The sequence below is a fragment of the Sebastes fasciatus genome, chromosome 15, assembly GCF_043250625.1.
Source record: "Sebastes fasciatus isolate fSebFas1 chromosome 15, fSebFas1.pri, whole genome shotgun sequence".
Lineage (NCBI taxonomy): Eukaryota > Metazoa > Chordata > Actinopteri > Perciformes > Sebastidae > Sebastes > Sebastes fasciatus.
In genome coordinates, this window is record NC_133809.1 from 32328131 (window position 1) to 32345802 (window position 17672).

Genomic DNA, 17672 nt, shown 5'->3' on the forward strand with positions numbered 1-17672 from the left:
ATTATACTACAACAAACTGAGACTGGCTTGACTTGCAAAATGATGTTTTAAATTGACAAACATATGTGTGATTCATGGAGCAATAGTTGTTTTTTGTGTACTTGTACTTTGAGTATTTCTTAAAATCTGTAATTTTTCTTTTACTTCAGTAGGCTGCTATTTATTACAAGTAGGCCTGCGGTTCTACTTAAAACAGGTCTTGCTTGTTCTTTCTCTTCCCGGCTGATAAAAAGGAGTCGCTGGATAAAACACATCAGGTCAGATAACGTTCCATCTGTGCGTGGTCATAGCTAAGTGAGTTAGCTAGTGTTGGTGATGTATATTGTGTGAGGTGAGAGATGTAGTTCACTGAGCGCTTTCACACTAAAATAAATGATACTACGAAAAAACAGAGACTTTCTGGACTTGCAAAATCATCTTTCAAATTGACAAACATCATATGTGTGATTCATGGAGCAAGTCAAACAGCATCAACAAAACATTTCTCACCTCAACATCTTTCACCGTTGACTACCGTTCATATTTTTTCTGAAATAAGGTCCCATGGGTCGAGCGGAAGGGGCGGGACTTCGCTTCTCTGATGGGCATTATTGTGCCTCCGCATAATTCAAAAAACATTGAATCTATGTTAATGACTGATTTAATGCCCGCCCCGGCGAGCAGTAACGTTTACTCAGAGTACTTTTTTATTTATTTGGTCAGTTTTGTGCCTTTGTTCGATAGAGACAGTGACAGTTGTGAAAGGGAGAGAGAGGACTCCGCTCCGCTCTACCAGGTGAGCTACCAGGGCGCCCTCAGAGTACATTTTAACCTGCCTACTTTTTACTTTTACTTAAGTACATTTTTACACAAGTACTTTCACTTGAGTACAATATTCTAGGACTCTTTGCACCTCTTCCATAAAGTTGAATTACCTCCTCTCTAAAACTGTACATTCTAACCTTAATGAAGGGAGGATTTACTGCAGGACTGTTGTTAGACTACATCACTTTTACACAGGTGGATCTAATAAAGTGGCAACTGAGTGTATGAGGAAATACTTCCATTTTACACATTCAAACATTACTAATTGCTCTTTAAATAAATTGACAGTGCTTAAATCATCACTTTACTTTAATCAACTCATTTCATGTTTCAAGCCAGTATAAAAGTAGCAATCATTTTAAAGCATCGGCTACAACAGCAGCTGTAGTGCTTACCTGCACATTTTTAGCTCCAAAAATCCCGCACACATGAGAAGAAGTAACAGCAATAACCTTGTTCTTGTACCTTGTTTGCAGCTGTGGATACAATAAGCTAAGACCTTGCATTCAAATGAGTCTTAATTCAGTTTGTTTCATGATTGAGCAGATTCTCAGTCAGTGCTACAAGTCATCTCCCCCTTTGCCGATCTGGACCACAGTCTTTCCGCGAGCGTGACCTTTCTCCAACTTCTCGAAGGCCTGAGGAACCTGGGAAAAGCTGAAAGTGTCCTCCACCACTGCCCGAATCTGAGAGAGAGCAGACGGAGGTAGGCAGAGGTCATGCATAGATAGATAGATAGATAGATAGATAGACAGATAGACAGATAGACAGACAGATAGACAGATAGATAGATAGTAACTTTATTGATCCCGAGGGAAATTCAAGGCTGCATACATGCAAGCCTACATACTGTATTTACCCATAAGCCTGATACTTTGTGAATCATGGATTTCCCAAAGTCACTAATGCCTAGAACATTCTTTAACATAATTTTTACGAGAACGTAATGTGCACTAGGGGTTAAATTGGGATTAATGGTGAGGGGTAGCCCTTGTCCAATGAGGTTGGGGATTTGTTGGTTGGTTTCCACCAACCACATTGTCGACACTTTTCATAGGGACTATTCCTTAAACCTGCAGTAGGCAGAATATTTTTGGCATCATTGGGTAAAAAAACCATAATAACCTTTCAGCAAGTGTTCTGAGAGAAAACTAGACTTCTGTTCCTCCTCATGGCTCTGTTTTCAGACTTTAGAACATCTAGCCCGTGACGGGAGACTTTGGTCAATCACAGGTCATTTCAGAGGGAGACATTCCTGTTGGCTGTGCTCCAGCTGGTGGGCGGCGCTTGGTATTTCCTCAGCTGATCTCAACATGGCTGCCGGGTCAAAAATGTTCTCATTTTACAGCTAAACCGTGCACTACAAGATGTTTCTGAGAACATCTGAGGAGAGAAATAGTCATTACAGTAACAGAATATTGATTGATATTTGATCAGCGCTGCCTAGTTATAGGATATAGGATATAGTGACCGTTTTGTAAAAATAACTTTTTTTAATTATATTTGCTCCATTTCTACCTACTGCTGCTTTAAGTAGTTCCAATGAAAACTGTAGACATTGTGTTGTGTGGATGTGGGCTGTCCAGTGTAACGATGGCAACCTCAAACTAGACTCCATTCATCTCAATGGAACTGGTGACATTTCAGAGACAGATATCTCACTATCTAAATGGCCAGATACCACTAGGGAGAAACGAGAACATTTTACTTATTTATTGGTAATTTGGGTGACGCAAAGGACCATTTAATTTTGTTAGCTTTTGCATTGAATTTATGGTTCATGAAACACTGACATTCTTGTCCATGCTAAAAATAGACCACTTTGTTCCCACTGATGTCCCTGAGTAAACTTGGAATCTGTGTACAGATCAGCCTACCTGTTTGCTATGCAGCATATGGTTAATAAGGCTACTGTAAGACCACAATGTCACAACAGAAGATTTCAATAATGAATGAAGTTACCTCTGCTGTGCCACGGGGCTAAATTACACGCAGCTCATCTCTCCCTTTGGAGACACTGCTGCTTTGTGACGGCCACAGCTACACAATGAAGTCAAGAAAAGGAGCCTACATTCTACATTTGTTTAGTCAGCGTGAGAGAGTGTTTGAAACTGATGTTTCAAGCCAAAATGATGATACTGAAGGTGGGCTCCGGCCCAATTTAACCCCTGATGTGAACACAATGATGCTCACTGTCAGTCCCTTAACAGCTTAGAGAATAAATCGGGTACTGTACCTGTCCTGCATCCACTAGTTCCCTGATTTCATCCAGTGCAGGACCACTAGGTGCAAAGAATCCCCAGCGGTAGTGTACTCCTTTGACAAGGTGCTACAAGAAAACAGAATGAGAAAAAATACATGAAGCGTCATTAAAACTTGTGTAATTGTATGCATAGCAGAGACTTTACTGTTGATGATGTTAACTTGACAGTGCACGATTGTAAGGTCTGAAGCTGTAGGAAAACAAGTCACATTGAACTGCGGAACATCTCAAATATACTCATTATTTGACTGGCTTCCTACTTCCCAGCATTGTGACTTCATGATGTCAGTGCTGTTAGTTCCTGTCATAAAGGATACAGTAATAGTAGTGAGAACTATAGGTCTAGCTACTGTACTTTACAATGTGTGTCAGATCATTCTGATTGACAGGTTAGAATTGTTTCTCTTCATAATTGTTTATTAATCTTGCTTTACATTTATAGAGTGCTCCAGGGATGAAGTATTTCTGTAGGGCAACCAGGAAGTTAGCATCACCCTGGTTCCCTCGACAAAAAGCCAACCGGATTGTTCCATTGGGTTTTGGATTATTGCAGAAAATCAGCTCTGAGGCAAACACACATTTATGATGCTTATATGTTTTGTTCAGCAAGATAACCTTCACAAATGAAAACCACTTTTATGATTTTTGAAGTGTGAATGCAATCAGCAGAAGTAAAAAGCTAACGTTAGGCTGTTAACCAGCTACACCACGGTCGCATGAACGTGAGTTTACACAACGAGGCTGTAAAGGAGGACGAGTCGGCGTGATGACGTTTAGTAGTCTCATTTAGACACTTGTTAGCAACCGCCTTTTTTAAGACACGTAAAAGCTTCAAAAATCACGACTGGAGTATTTACTAACGCATTTTATATCGTAGAACAAAACGTTAAAATCTCTTCAGCTTGTGTTAACCACAGACCTGATTTCAGGCATCTAACTAAAAACCCTCTGACGTCTAGACGAGGGAACCAGAAGTGCTAAAATGCTAACTCACTTCTGGGTTTAGGACTCATTCCTGTAGCACTCTATAAAAAATGGCATTACTCAACGTAGTCCTATATCCAAAGTGTCTCACGTGTGTCAGCTGACTGGGTGGAGATGCATCCCATTTTCCCTTAACAGCTGGGTAGGATTCACTGCAACTCATGACAAAAGGAGAAATGAGTTGACTCAGTCTTTTGTTATATTTGCACCTCTGTGTGTGGGGACTTTCGATATCAAGGAGTTACTTAACGTGTTTCCGTATTTAGAAATGAGGACACTGTGACGACCAAGCCAGGTGTCGGCGCTCTAGTTTTCCTTTTACTAACAAAGTATACAGTGTGTGTGTGTGCGTGTGCGTGTGCGTGTGCGTGTGCGTGTGTGTGTGAGTGAACAAAGAGGTGTGAGACCTGGAGGTGTACAGTGTTTTTTGCTTCCTGTCTATAAACCCTCAGGGTACATCCCTCTTCCATTCTTTTTACTTGCTTTTAGGTGTCATCCTTCTGCTGTGTACAGTATGTATATCAGCTCTACGAGAACTAACCAACAGCATGTCAACTCTGACTGAAGACACAGTCATCGCTGAAACAAGACACCTCTGTTGCGTCAGTCTGAATAATCGGTGTCAGATTGTAGTTCTGATAGGAGAGATAGTGTGGGTGCTAATGAGAGACAGTCCACTTCTCCTAGTCTTACTTATATTACATTGTCTGAAGCACAAGGTGTGACCATGAAAAACAAAATCAGCTGAGCCCTAAACAAGTCTTTTGAGGGATTTCAAGTTCAAGATGTGTAGTGTGGGGTATATGTCTGAATGAACAGCCATGGGCCATTTCTAAGGCGGCATTAAAGCTGCAGTAGGCAGTATATTTTTGCCATCAATGGGGAAAAATTCCATAATAGCTTCAGAACATCTAGCCCTTTGATAGGAGACTTTGACCAATCACAGGTCATTTCAGACAGAGAGCGTTCCTATTGGCTGAGCTCCGGCTGGTGGGCGGTGCTTGGTATTTCCTCAGCTGTTCTCAACATGGCTGCCGGGTCACAAACTTTCTCATTTTATAGCTAAACCGTGCACTACAAGATGATTCTGAGAACATCTGAGGAGAGAAATAGTCATTACAGTAACAGAATATTGATTCATATTTTATCAGCGCTGCCTAGTTTGACCGTTTGGTCGGAGTTCCTGAGTGATTGACAGCTGCTCGGAGACGGCAAGGCTCCAGCTCGGCTCTGATTGGTTGTTTTCCTCCGGTGTGTGAAATCATGCAGATGCCGTTAGGAGCACCGGAGGACACCGGAGGACACCGGAGGACACAGTGACACATGAATGTTTTCAGATTACCTGTCTCATGTACTACTGTCAGGATATAGTGACAGTTTTATAAAAATAACTTTTTTTAATCATGTATGCTTCATTTCTACCCACTGCTGCTTTAAGGCGTCACACTACATGACACACTATGTAGTTACACACACAGCAAGAAGAAGGGCCAAAGCGTTCAGGATCGGTAGAAGAGGAAGAAGAAACTGGACACTAACTCTCTGTACATGCTGGAAAGGAAGTGAAGAAATGTAGTAGACTGGTGAAGGAGTATTGTAGTACACAAATATGCAGCTGCTACTAAACTTGTAATCCTATATGTAAATGCTATTCTTTTCCTATCTCTTTCTGTCAACCTTTGGGGCAATAGTCAAATACAAAACTCTACTTTTGGCAAGGAAAAAAAGAAAAGGGCAAGTTTCCCTGGGGCTGTCCCGGCCCATAATAATCCTTTTCTTAAGTTTCCAGTTCATGACTCAGTCGAGTCCAGCAGCTCTGTGAGGTTGTACTTGGGCGCGGTGCTACTTTGAGCTAATGCTAACGTCAGCATGCTAACACGTGTTAAAGTTAACAGGTACCATGTTCACCATCTTAGTTTTGTGTGTTAGCATGCTAACTAGGGCTGTCAAAGTTAAAGCGATAACGCGTTAACTCAAACTCATTTTAAGGCCATTAAATGCATTAACGCGATCGATCTTTCAGAGGTTGTACCGGGCTCAGTTTTAAAGCTAAAGTGAAGATACTGGCATCATATTAAACTAGTAGTAATCCATTGGTACCAACCATGTCATACTAGCTCGTTGCGAAGAGCTTGACTGCTGTTTGGTGCTGGGCAGGTTGCATACAGTACGTTCAGAGTTTTTAAGCTTAAAACAGCTGCGTCCTGGGGCTAGAAACAGGGCTACTGAGAGCAGTTTTAGTGTGATAAAAGATGAGAAAATGTTCCGTAAAGCTAGGACATTTTTCTGTGGATTTGTCACCAGAAGTGACACCTTTCACATTACTTCCACCTCACATCCTGCTTCAGGTCAAAATGTGTCAAGACACGGTTTCCTTGTTACTGAATGGAATGTAAATAAGTTGCATCATGCTCAAATCACTTGGACTTACCACATAGCACTAGTTAGTGCTTTAACTTCCAAACAGTACTAAATGTGTGCTCCATCCACAAAACTGTCCTTTACCACTAGATACCATACATCTAGAAAACCTATACTTCTTCAGCAGGTCATTCGTGTAAAACATAATCCTAAATGACCTCAACTGATAAAGTGGGACACACCTTTTAGCTTTAGGTGTAACCGATCATTGAACCAAGAAGAAAGTAGAAGTGTTTTGACTTTGAACAACAGCGACACATGCTTGAGTCAGTTCGTACTGTGGTGTGTGGTTGAGACTTGAGTGGAAAGAGGTGGTGACGGTAATGCACAAATGGGACATACACACGCACTAGCCACAAATGCACTGCATGCAAGCTTTGCTCTGCATGATGTTCACCGCAGCGGGCACGCCGACAGGATGCCAGTGAGTTTGTATGTGTGGGGTAAATGGTGTCGTATTTTAAATGTGTCCTGACTATAACACCATATATGCACTGCGCATGCATTGATTAAGTTATAGCTCAGGGAAGATGTTGTACTCCCGGTTACACTGGCGACTGAGACTGACTGAAAAACACTGTAGCCATAGTAACTGCAAAGATATCACAGAGTCTGTGGTATAGATGAACGGTTTCCTCCCTTATCTGAAAGGAAATGACTGACTGGTGTGAAAGCTAGTCAGCTGGTATTGGGACCAGATCACTAGACTATGTGATTAGCTAATCACGGCTGAGTTCTCTGGCTGGGCTGTTTGTGTTGGATATTTATCTACTTACAGTAGTTCATTAACACACTATATTTTCAGTTTTAAAGCCAGAGTGGTTTGATTGAGGACCTGGAAGGTATGGCTGTGGGCTGCTTCCTCTAAAGGAACTTTGTGCATTGTTTTGTTAAAGGGACAGTGTGTAACATTTCGTAGATCATATTCAGAACTATGTTTTTTTTTAGTGTATAATCAGCTGAACTAAGAATTGAAGTGTTTTCGTTAGAATGAGTCCATCATATCTACATAGAGAGCGGGTCCTCTTCATGGAGTCCTCCATGTTGCTCCTCCATGTTTCTACAGTAGCCCAGAACGGACAAACCAAACTCTGGCTCTGGAGAGAGACTTTCGCATTTTAACGTTACCTGAAGGTCACCGTAGTTCTCTGACCCGCTTGTGAAACTGCGGTAACGTGGGCCGCCGAGTGCTAAACCGTGATGCCGCCAGCCGCCGTCTGACTACCGTTGCTCCTAAAGTAGTGTTATTATGGTATGGATGGCTTATGGATAGCGAGGCGAATGGCGTTACCACGGTTTTACACTCGGCAACTCACATTACCACAGTTTTGGTAAGGCAGGAATGAGCGAAGGGGTTCTCACTTGATTGCAATCTGCAACCACACCACTAGATGCCACCAAATCCTACACACTGTACCTTTAATGTTACAACAGAAATATGTAAAAAGGGCCCAAATGCATTTATTGATTTATTCTCAGACTTACACTATACAGCCAAAAGTATATGGGCCACTGTCCATGTTCTGTTTCCTAGTTTGGTTTGGGGCTGTTTTTATGATTTGGTCTAGGCAAGCTATCTCTCCCACTGTTATTGTGTGACTTTAGTGTTTTACAGGGTTAGTTTGGATTAACCAAAGTCACACAATAATACAAACTAACTAACTGATCGAGGTAGCGGTAGGCCAGCTGCTTCCATGTTCTGTGAGGTAAAATGTCGTTGACGATGTCCAGGAATTTGGTGGCTTTGAAGAGGGGCCAGGTAAAGCAGAAAAAATATTCTAAATATAGCGTACACTTAAACTGATATTGATTGTTTTAGGTGTCTAAAATCTGTTCTGCTGCTGCCCCCACTATAGTACATTGCTTTGCTCCAGTGCTGGTACTCCTGTCTGTTTTGTCCTAACTGGGAGCGTGCCGACGGTCATCTACTGTAGGTAATACACTGACTATGGAGAAGTACCTCATACAACCCCACTGAGAAACACCCAAACTATGCCTTTAAGCTGCACAACCAGTCCATTCTTTAATAAATATGTAACTAATCAAACTTCATCTGTTATTCTACCATGATTACCTTGAGGGCTTTGGTGGCCATTGTGGCAGCAGTCTGCATCATGCCATCAGCAATGCCCAGTCTGTCAGTGTTCTGGAGGAACGGTGTTACAAGGGTGACATATTTGGCACCACACCAAGGCTTAAGCAGATTCAGTGCCCAGCGCTCCGTGTCCCCCCCGACATTATCCAGGATCAGGTTAAATCTTGAGGAGAGGGGTAGGGTTGGTGAAAACAGGAGACACAAGCAAAGATACATACGTGTGAGGTTGTTGGGCAAGAAGACAAAGCAAATGAAAAGAAGAATCTGTAGGTGTGGAAAGAAAAGGATGATTGGGGTGATGACAGAAAGGGAGAGAGAGAGATTAAGTGTGAGTGTCATTAAGTTCGTTAGAAAAGTGAAGACTAATGAGCCGACTGCAGCTAGAGGGACTGGGTTGCCTTGGTAACAAGTGCAACAAGTTCACACACACACGCACGCACGCACGCACGCACGCACAGTCCAATTAAATACCAACATGAATGAAAAATGACTGTGGATGTGTGTGTGTGTGTGTGTGTGGGGAGGGTGGGGGGATTCTCTCACTTCTCCAGTGCACTGAGCGGCTCCTCAACAGGTCCAGCAGTGTAGTCCACCACATGGTCTGCCCCCAGGCCCCTTACGAACCGCTCTGCATTCTGGGAGCAGGTAACAGTCACATGGGCTCCCCAGGCCTTCAGCATCTGGACACAAATGACAGTAGCAGCTGTTTGTTTGTATCATTTATAGGGCTGTATATATTTAACGCCATAATAACACATTAACGCAAATTAATTTTAGAGCCACTAACTTCATTAACGCATTAACACAACTTGTGATTTGTAGGTTGCGCTGGGCTCAGTTTTAAAACTAGAGTGAAGATACTGGTATCATGAAACTAGAAAACCTAAAGAATCCATCGGTACCAACCATGTCATAGTATCTTACTAGACTAGCTTGTCGCAAAGGAGGTTAAATAACGCTCCAAAGTTATGCTAAATTTTGGTGAGGAAAAACTGGCATGGTCATTTTCAAAGGGGTCCCTTGACCTCTGACCTCCAGATCAGTGAATGTAAATGGGTTCTATGGGTACCCACGAGTCTCCCCTTTACAGACATGCCCACGTTATGATAATCACATGCAGTTTGGGGCAAGTCATAGTCAAGTCAGCACACTGACACACTGACAGCTGTTGTTGCCTGTTGGGCTGCAGTTTGCCATGTTATGATTGGAGCATATTGTTTTATGCTGAATGCAGTACCTGTGAGGGTTTCTGGACAATATCTGTCATTGTTTTGTGTTTTGTTTATTATTTACAATAATAAATATATACATACATTTAGATAAAGCAGCATATTTGTCCACTCCCATGTTGATAAGAGGATTAAATACTTGACAAATCTCCCTTTAAGGTACATTTAGAACAGATACAAAATGTGCAATTAATCCCAATTAAATATTTTAATCAATTGGCAGCCCTAATCATTTATGTCTAATAAATCAATGTTTGGGTTCTTGTAGGGAGCAGAATGTTACCCAATGTTTGAGAAGCACACTGAATGTATAATTAATGATATCAAGCGTTACGTCTGTGTAATGTGAGCTACAGTTATCAGGTCACCAAGCAAAGTGTGGCACAGACTGAAACCCGACAGGCCAAACAGACTTTTTATAACACCGCTGTTTATTTCATGATCAGTGTTCTTGTTTATATTTAGAACAGGCTGTTCTGGGCTTGATGCACTTAATAATGCTACATAATGTGTACGATATGCAGCTCGGCTATCAACATCATCCTCCTCCTCTTCATCCATACCTGTATAGCAAATGTCCCCACTCCCCCGGATCCCCCGAGGATCAAAATCCTGTGGGGAAGAAGCAAGCAGACATGTACAGTGTTTCGACAATGTTTTATACGCTATTGTTGCACAGACTCTCCCTCATTAGGATTCATGTCAAATGCACTCCGGGCTTTAGCGTGTCAAGTTCACTGCAGTGTGAGGGGGGGTCTGAGCTGCTGCCAGAGAACCGCGACACATCACCCAGAGGCTCATTACGGAGCGGGCTAAGCTTAGAGGGAGTGCCAAGTGGAATAATTGGTTAGATCAAAGACCGGGTGCTTCTTCAGGGTGGACGGGGATTAACAACAAGTGGAAATTCTGTGTGTGTGTGTGTGTGTGTGTGTGTGTGTGTGTGTGTGTGTAGTAATGTGGCAGTGTTTATCCCCTCACCGCTTCTTAGCACAGTTGTCCTTGTTGAGCCCACCGGTGTTGACCAACGCCGACCAGGCAGTGGTTGCCACATAGGGAATGGCTGCTGCCTCTGTGTGGCTCAGTGACTCTGGTTTGCGGGATACCTGAGCACAACACATATTGTGCTTTTATAACAGCAGTTATAAAAGTAGCACGGCCTCGAACACCTGTCAGCAGTACATCTGCTGAGTCATGATGAAAAAGCATCTGAACGGCAGCACAACCGTATAATATTGACCTGATCATCACATACTTATAGTTGTGTTTTTTTAGGACTGTCAAAGTTAACGTGTTAACGCAAATTCGTTTTAACGCCAATCAATAATTTATTTAACGCATTTTCTTGCAATTTTTAGGTTTTGTCAGGATCAGTTTTAAAACTAGAGTGAAGATACTAGTATCATATGAAACTACAAAACCTGATGAATCCATCGGTACCAACCATGTCATACTAGCTAGTCAGCAATGAGGTTAAATAACGCTCCAAACGTACACTGAATGTTGGCGAGGAAAAACTGTCATGGCCATTTTCAAAGGAGTACCTTGACCTCTGACCTCCAAATCAGTGAATGTAAATGGGTTCTATGGGTACCCACGAGTCTCCCCTTTACAGACATGCCCACTTTATGATAATCACATGCAGTTTGGGGCAAGTCATAGTCAAGTTAGCACACTGACACACTGACAGCTGTTGTTGCCTGTTGGGCTGCAGTTTGCCATGTTATGATTGGAGCATATTGTTTTATGCTAAATGCAGTACCTGTGAGGGTTTCTGGACAATATCTGTCATTGTTTTGTGTTATTAATTGATTTCCAATAATAAATATATACATACATTTGCATAAAGCAGCATATTTGCCCACTCCCATGTTGATGAGAGTATTGAATACTTGACAAATCTCCCTTTAAGGTACATCTAGAACAGATAAAAATGTGATTAATCGCAATTAACTATTTTAATCGATTGACAGCCCTAGTTTTTTTTTTGCATGCAATAAATAAAAAAAAATTTAAAATTAAATAAAATAAATTTTTGCAAGTAATAAATAAGAAAATTTAGAAGGGGAAAAAACACATTGCTGCTGTTGAAACTGATCAAGTGCGTGACTGAAACAAACCGCAATCAACAAAAATGAAACTCACTGCACAGAACGGATATTGATGAAATTATAAACTTCCACAGAGATAGAAGCACACCTCAACAACAACATTAGCTCAAAGCAACAGTGTAGTCCATCAGATGAACAATACCTCATTGGCACTCAGCACCACAAACTCAGCCAAGCTGCCCTGCTTCCATGGCGGGATGGCTGCCCACACCTGGAGGAGACACACAGCAACACGACACGCATTGACCAAAGACATAAACAACTGTGTGTCTACATTTCTATACAGTTAGTTCACAATAGTTTAGTATGATGAGAGTAATGTATCAAATCAAAAGTAGTACATGTGTAACGTCAAACACTGAGTCACCGTCTATTTTAGCACTGCCTGAATTAGTCAACAAATGTGTGGTGACAAAAAGCTAAATATGACTTCATGAAATGCTGAACCAGTTTAAAGACCCAGTTTGCCTTCACACAAACCTCATGTACGACCTTGATCATATCTGAGATGAAAACTACATTGTAAACGGAAATGAAAGTTGTTTGAGGGCAGTTGAGGATGAACTGAAAAAGCCAACAAGAGCTGAAACTCATTTAAAGCAGCAGTGGGTAGAAATGGAGCAAACATGATTTAAAAAAGTTATTTTTATAAAACAGTCACTATGTCCTGACAGTAGTACATGAGACAGGTAATCTGAAAACAATCATGTTCCTCTGTGTCCTCCGGTGCTCCTAACGGCATCTGCAAGATTTCACAGACCGGAGGAAAACAACCAATCAGAGCTGATCTGGAGCCTTGCCGTCTCTGAGCAGCTGTCAATCACTCGCGAACTCCGATCAAACGATCAAACTAGGCAGCGCTGATCAACTATGAATTAATATTCTGTTACTGTAATGCCTATTTCTCTCCTCAGATGTTCTCAGAATCATCTTGTAGTGTACAGTTTAGCTGTAAAATGAGAAAGTTTGTGACCCGGCAGCCATGTTGAGAACAGTTGAGGAAATACCAAGCACCGCCCACCAGCTGGAGCTATCTTTCACATTACAGTAACAGAATATTGATTCATATTTGATCAGCGCTGCCTAGTTTGACCGTTTGATTGGAGTTTGTGAGTGATTGACAGCTGCCTCCGTTGAATGAACAGCCAATAGAAGCGCTCTCTCTCTGAACTGACCTGTGATTGGCCAAAGTCTCCCATCACAGGCTAGATGTTCTAAAGCCTGAAAACAGAGCCATGAGGAGGAGAAGTCTAGTTTTCTCTCAGAGCACTTGAATTACAATATGCTGAAAGGTTATTGTGAATTTTTTGCCCAATGATGGCAAAAATATACTGCCTGCTGCAGCTTTAAAACCATTAAATAACGGAATTTTTGCTTGAAAAATTGTCTTGATGAAAATGTTTTTGTCTAAATTAAATTTTCAGTTAATTTCATTTTCAGTTTATTTCCAATTGACTTGTCAATCGATGAATCAATAAACTGACTAGTTGCAGCTCTACAATGCATTCTGTTTCTTTGATATATTTTCAATTAAAAATACTGTTAGGAAACAGTTACTAACAAAAGTTGACTCCATCCGTTTTGCCACACTGGTTTAAAATGCTCGACAGCATCTCACAGCCCAATCCTCTTCGACCACAGAAGACTTGAGTCATGTCTTGTTCCTGAGCCAGGTGGAGGTGACGGTGCATAATCCTTGTGACAAAGCGTAGACTGTGACCAGGATGGATGAACTAGGTCACACTGTGATCATGATGCTCAGTTTGCACTACAGAGCCTAATATCAGCCAAGAAAACACTCCCACACTATTACACCACCGACTGCTCGCTTGTTTACAGCACCATGACTACATGCTTTATTCATACGTAACTCACTGTGTGCAGGAACAAGTGGTTTTCGTAAACAGGGGGCTACCTGTATGTATAATGAAGTGGTTACTGAATGTGTCTCGTCTGCTATTTGCTTCGTTTACCTCATCCTTTTCACTGAAGTACTTCACATCCAGGCCGCACTCCATGATGACCCCCGACACATCCCTTCCCAGGATGAGAGGGAACTCGCTGCCTGACTGCTTGATATTCAGAGGATCTCTCTTCATAGACAGGGTTGCAGCGCCGTAGCCACCTGACAGGGAGAGAGTTTCGGATTACAGATAATTTGCTGTAACAACAGGACAAGATAAAAAATGTACTTCTGAGGGCTGCTGCATGGACTAACCCAGCTAAACTTAACAAAAAGACAGAAAGAAAGCACGAGATCAGAGACACCAAGAAGAAACCTTTACTTGTCATAGAACATACAGGTACATGGAATTTGACCTCTGCATTTAACCCATCCCAAATATTTTAGGAGCAGTGGGCTGCTGCAAGCGCCCGGAGAGCAACTTGGGGTTTAGTGTCTCGCTCAAGGACACTTCGACATGCAGTCTGTAGGAGCCGGGGATCGAACCGCCAAACTTGTAGTTAAAGGTCGACCTGCTCTACCCACCGAGCTACAGCTCCAGTTAGATGAAGAGTATACAGTTGTCAATGCTGTTAAAATATACATTAAGAAGAAGTAACTACAATCAATGATTACTTTAATCTGCTCATTGTTTTCTCAAATCATCGGTTGGTTGTTTGATATATAGAATTTTAGAAAATAGTGAAAAACACCCATCAAAATTCCTAAAGCCTAATGTGTTTAGTAAGTGTCAGTGTAATGATAGGCCCTGAAACCAGCTTCAAATGGTTCAAAAATATTGCTGTTAGATTGGTAGGCCGGAGGTTGTTGAGACACACTCTATCTAGTACTTTTGAGAAGAATGGTAGGTTAGAGACTGGTTTATACTGTCAAATCTGACTTAAGGTCCATGGCAGTCTTCAGTATCCAGCATTGTGGGTCCCAGAATCAGTCAGACTGAAAGCTTTAAAAGATTTGTCTGGTCGGGGATCGAGGAGGCAGGAAATAGGTTTGGCAGTGAACAGCTGCTTAGACAATGTTGCAGATGAAATTTGTGAGAACGGGTATTATCTGGAAGTCCTTGTATACATTTAACAAAACAGAATCTGTACTAGAGTAACCAGTCTTTAATGCACATTTTTGTCCATTTTTAGATTATAATTTACAGTCTTTAATGCACATTCTTTTGCAATATGTACATATCTGTCACTTTATGTACATATTGTATTATGTACATAAATACCTGTCACTGTAAATATAAATCCTGCTCACTGTACATTCAACATTTAGACATCTCTACATGGAGCCAGTTGAGGTGGATCGGGCATCTAGTAAGGATGCCCCCTGGGCGCCTCCCTTGGGAGGTGTTCCAGGCACGACCAGCTGGGAGGAGACCACGGGGAAGACCCAGGACTAGGTGGAGAGATTATTTCTCCACTCTGGCTGGGGAACGCCTCGGGATCCCCCAGTCAGAGCTGGTTAATGTGGCCCGGGAAAGGGAAGTTTGGGGTACCCTGCTGGAGCTGTTGCCCCCGCGACCCGATGCCGGATAAGCAGTTGAAGATGGATGGATGGATGGACATGTGCATACTGTACATTATCATCCAGTCCATATACTGTATATCCATCTAGTATTTATTTCTTTGCACTATTTGTATTGTTTACAACTTCCAGAACGCTTGACTTGTATATGGACACTTTATTTTTATTATTGTATTCTTTTATTCTGCTATTTCTATTCTGTGTAAGTACATTGAGAGAGCTGCATAAAACCGGAGTCAAATTCCATGTATGTATATACTTGGCGAAACAAACCTGATTCTGATTCTAATTTAATCATCAATCTAATATCATCTATTCTTCTGCAAAAACAACTAAGAAGTCATTGGCAATAAGGTGGGTAGCTAGTGGAGGGTTGCTTTACAGTAAGTCTGGCTACATTATTAAAAAAATAGGATTGTGTTTTTTGTCACAGATTATGCAAAAGAAAACTGTTGCTTTGACAGATAAGACAGATAAGACAGAGCTCAGATAAGACAGAGCTCAGATAAGACAGAGCTCAGATAAGACAAGCTTCATATAGACATCCCTAGGCTATATGATGACAAACGTGCATGTTAGGGACAAAATAACACTTTTAATATGCAATAATCAAAGTGCAATGCAGCTAGTGAAACATAAATTTCCAAATGAGCAACCTCAAAATCTATCACTGCTTTTGCCCCTTTTCTCCACCCACACACTAACCCACCACCTCCTTCAAGATCACAGAGTGGTTCAACAGGCACTGGCTGAGTGGGGGAAGGATGACGGGCTGCATGATTATAACCACAGCAAACGTCAGTCTTACTCTGTTTCCTCACTGATAGTATCTATTCTGCTCACAGAAAAAAAAAAATACAAATCAAACTATATTTCATTCTTAAAGCTGCAGTGCGTGGAAATGGAGCATATATGGTTAAAAAGTGATTTTTTAAAACGGTCACTATATCCTGACAGTAGTACATGAGACAGGTAATCTGAAAACAATCATGTTCCTCTGTGTCCTCGGGTGTCCTCCGGTGCTCCTAACGGCATCTGCAAGATTTCACAGACCGAAAAAATCAACCAATCAGAGCTGATCTGGAGTCTGCCGTCTCTGAGCAGCTGTCAATCACTGATCTTTGATCAAATGGTCAAACTAGGCAGCGCTGATCAAATATGAATCAATATTCTGTTACTGTAATGACTATTTCTCTCCTCAGATGTTCTCAGAATCATCTTGTAGTGTACTGTTTAATGGTACAATGAGAAAGTTTGTGACCCGGCAGCCATGTTGAGAACAGCTGATGAAATACCAAGCACCGCCCACCAGCCGGAGCACAGCCAATAGGAACGCTCTCTCTGAAATGACCTGTGATTGGCCAAAGTCTCCCCTCCCAGGCTAGATATTCTAAAGCCTGTAAACAGAGCCATGAGGAGGAGCAGAAGTCTAGTTTTCTCTCAGAACACTTGAATTACAATGTGCTGAAAGGTTATTATGGGATTTTTGTCCAATGATGCCAAAAGTATACTGCCTACTGAAACTTTAAGTTTGGAAATGCAGCCACGTGTCAGATGGATTTATTTGTTGGATTCATTGCCATTATACAACACTTTTCTTAATGTCAGTGTGCAGGTTAAAATGTGATGCCACTGTCAAGTCAACCTGCTCACAGGCTCATCACTCACCTCTCATGCTGACATCCAGTGGGTTCAGTCCTGCTGCGTGCACTTTCACTATAACCTCATTGGGGTAGTGGATGACGGGGAAACTGGCATTTTTAGTAAACCTCAGCACATTATTGCTTCCATATTTATCAATGACCCAGGCAGGCATAATAGTCCTGCTGCTGTTGGTAGTGCTGAACAGTCTGGTCTGCCTGCCATGCCAGCACACTGATGTGTTCACACTTGGTGATTTACTGTGGTTTAACAACCAGCGACTGTACACGAAGGATCTCACACAACTCATATTTCAACACTGTTCATTATTGCCATGTAAAACAGTGACTCTGTAATCTAGCAGTGCTTTAAATCCTCCCTGTTACAGACGGGAAGAACTCGACCTGTACAGACACTAGACTGAAGTTCTGTAGAAACCACGACTACATGCTGACTACCGACATGTACTTCTCTTACATCCACACGGCTAGAGTTAACTAGTGAGCCATTTGGCTAAAGGCTAACGTGTAAATCCAGAGTTTATATCAAACCAGCGTCCTCTTCGTTAACATGCCACCTCCTGGACTGGGGTCTTTCACAGCGCTCGCGCAGCCTCTCCACCAATCACAGCGCGGTTTCCTCA

The 17672-nt window shown here is 41.9% G+C and overlaps 1 protein-coding gene across 1 annotated transcript; it reads right to left on the reverse strand.

The window, feature by feature from the left end:
- Positions 1-1095: 1095 nt before the first annotated feature.
- Positions 1096-17611, reverse strand: rtn4ip1 (reticulon 4 interacting protein 1). The gene is made up of 9 exons (XM_074659969.1): positions 17057-17611; positions 13878-14029; positions 12047-12115; positions 10775-10899; positions 10360-10408; positions 9111-9247; positions 8547-8730; positions 3041-3133; positions 1096-1490 (listed from the first exon to the last, which is right to left on the reverse strand). Exons 1-9 carry the CDS (start codon positions 17337-17339, stop codon positions 1365-1367), a joined length of 1218 nt encoding a protein of 405 aa, XP_074516070.1. The 5' UTR covers positions 17340-17611; the 3' UTR covers positions 1096-1364.
- Positions 17612-17672: the final 61 nt, after the last annotated feature.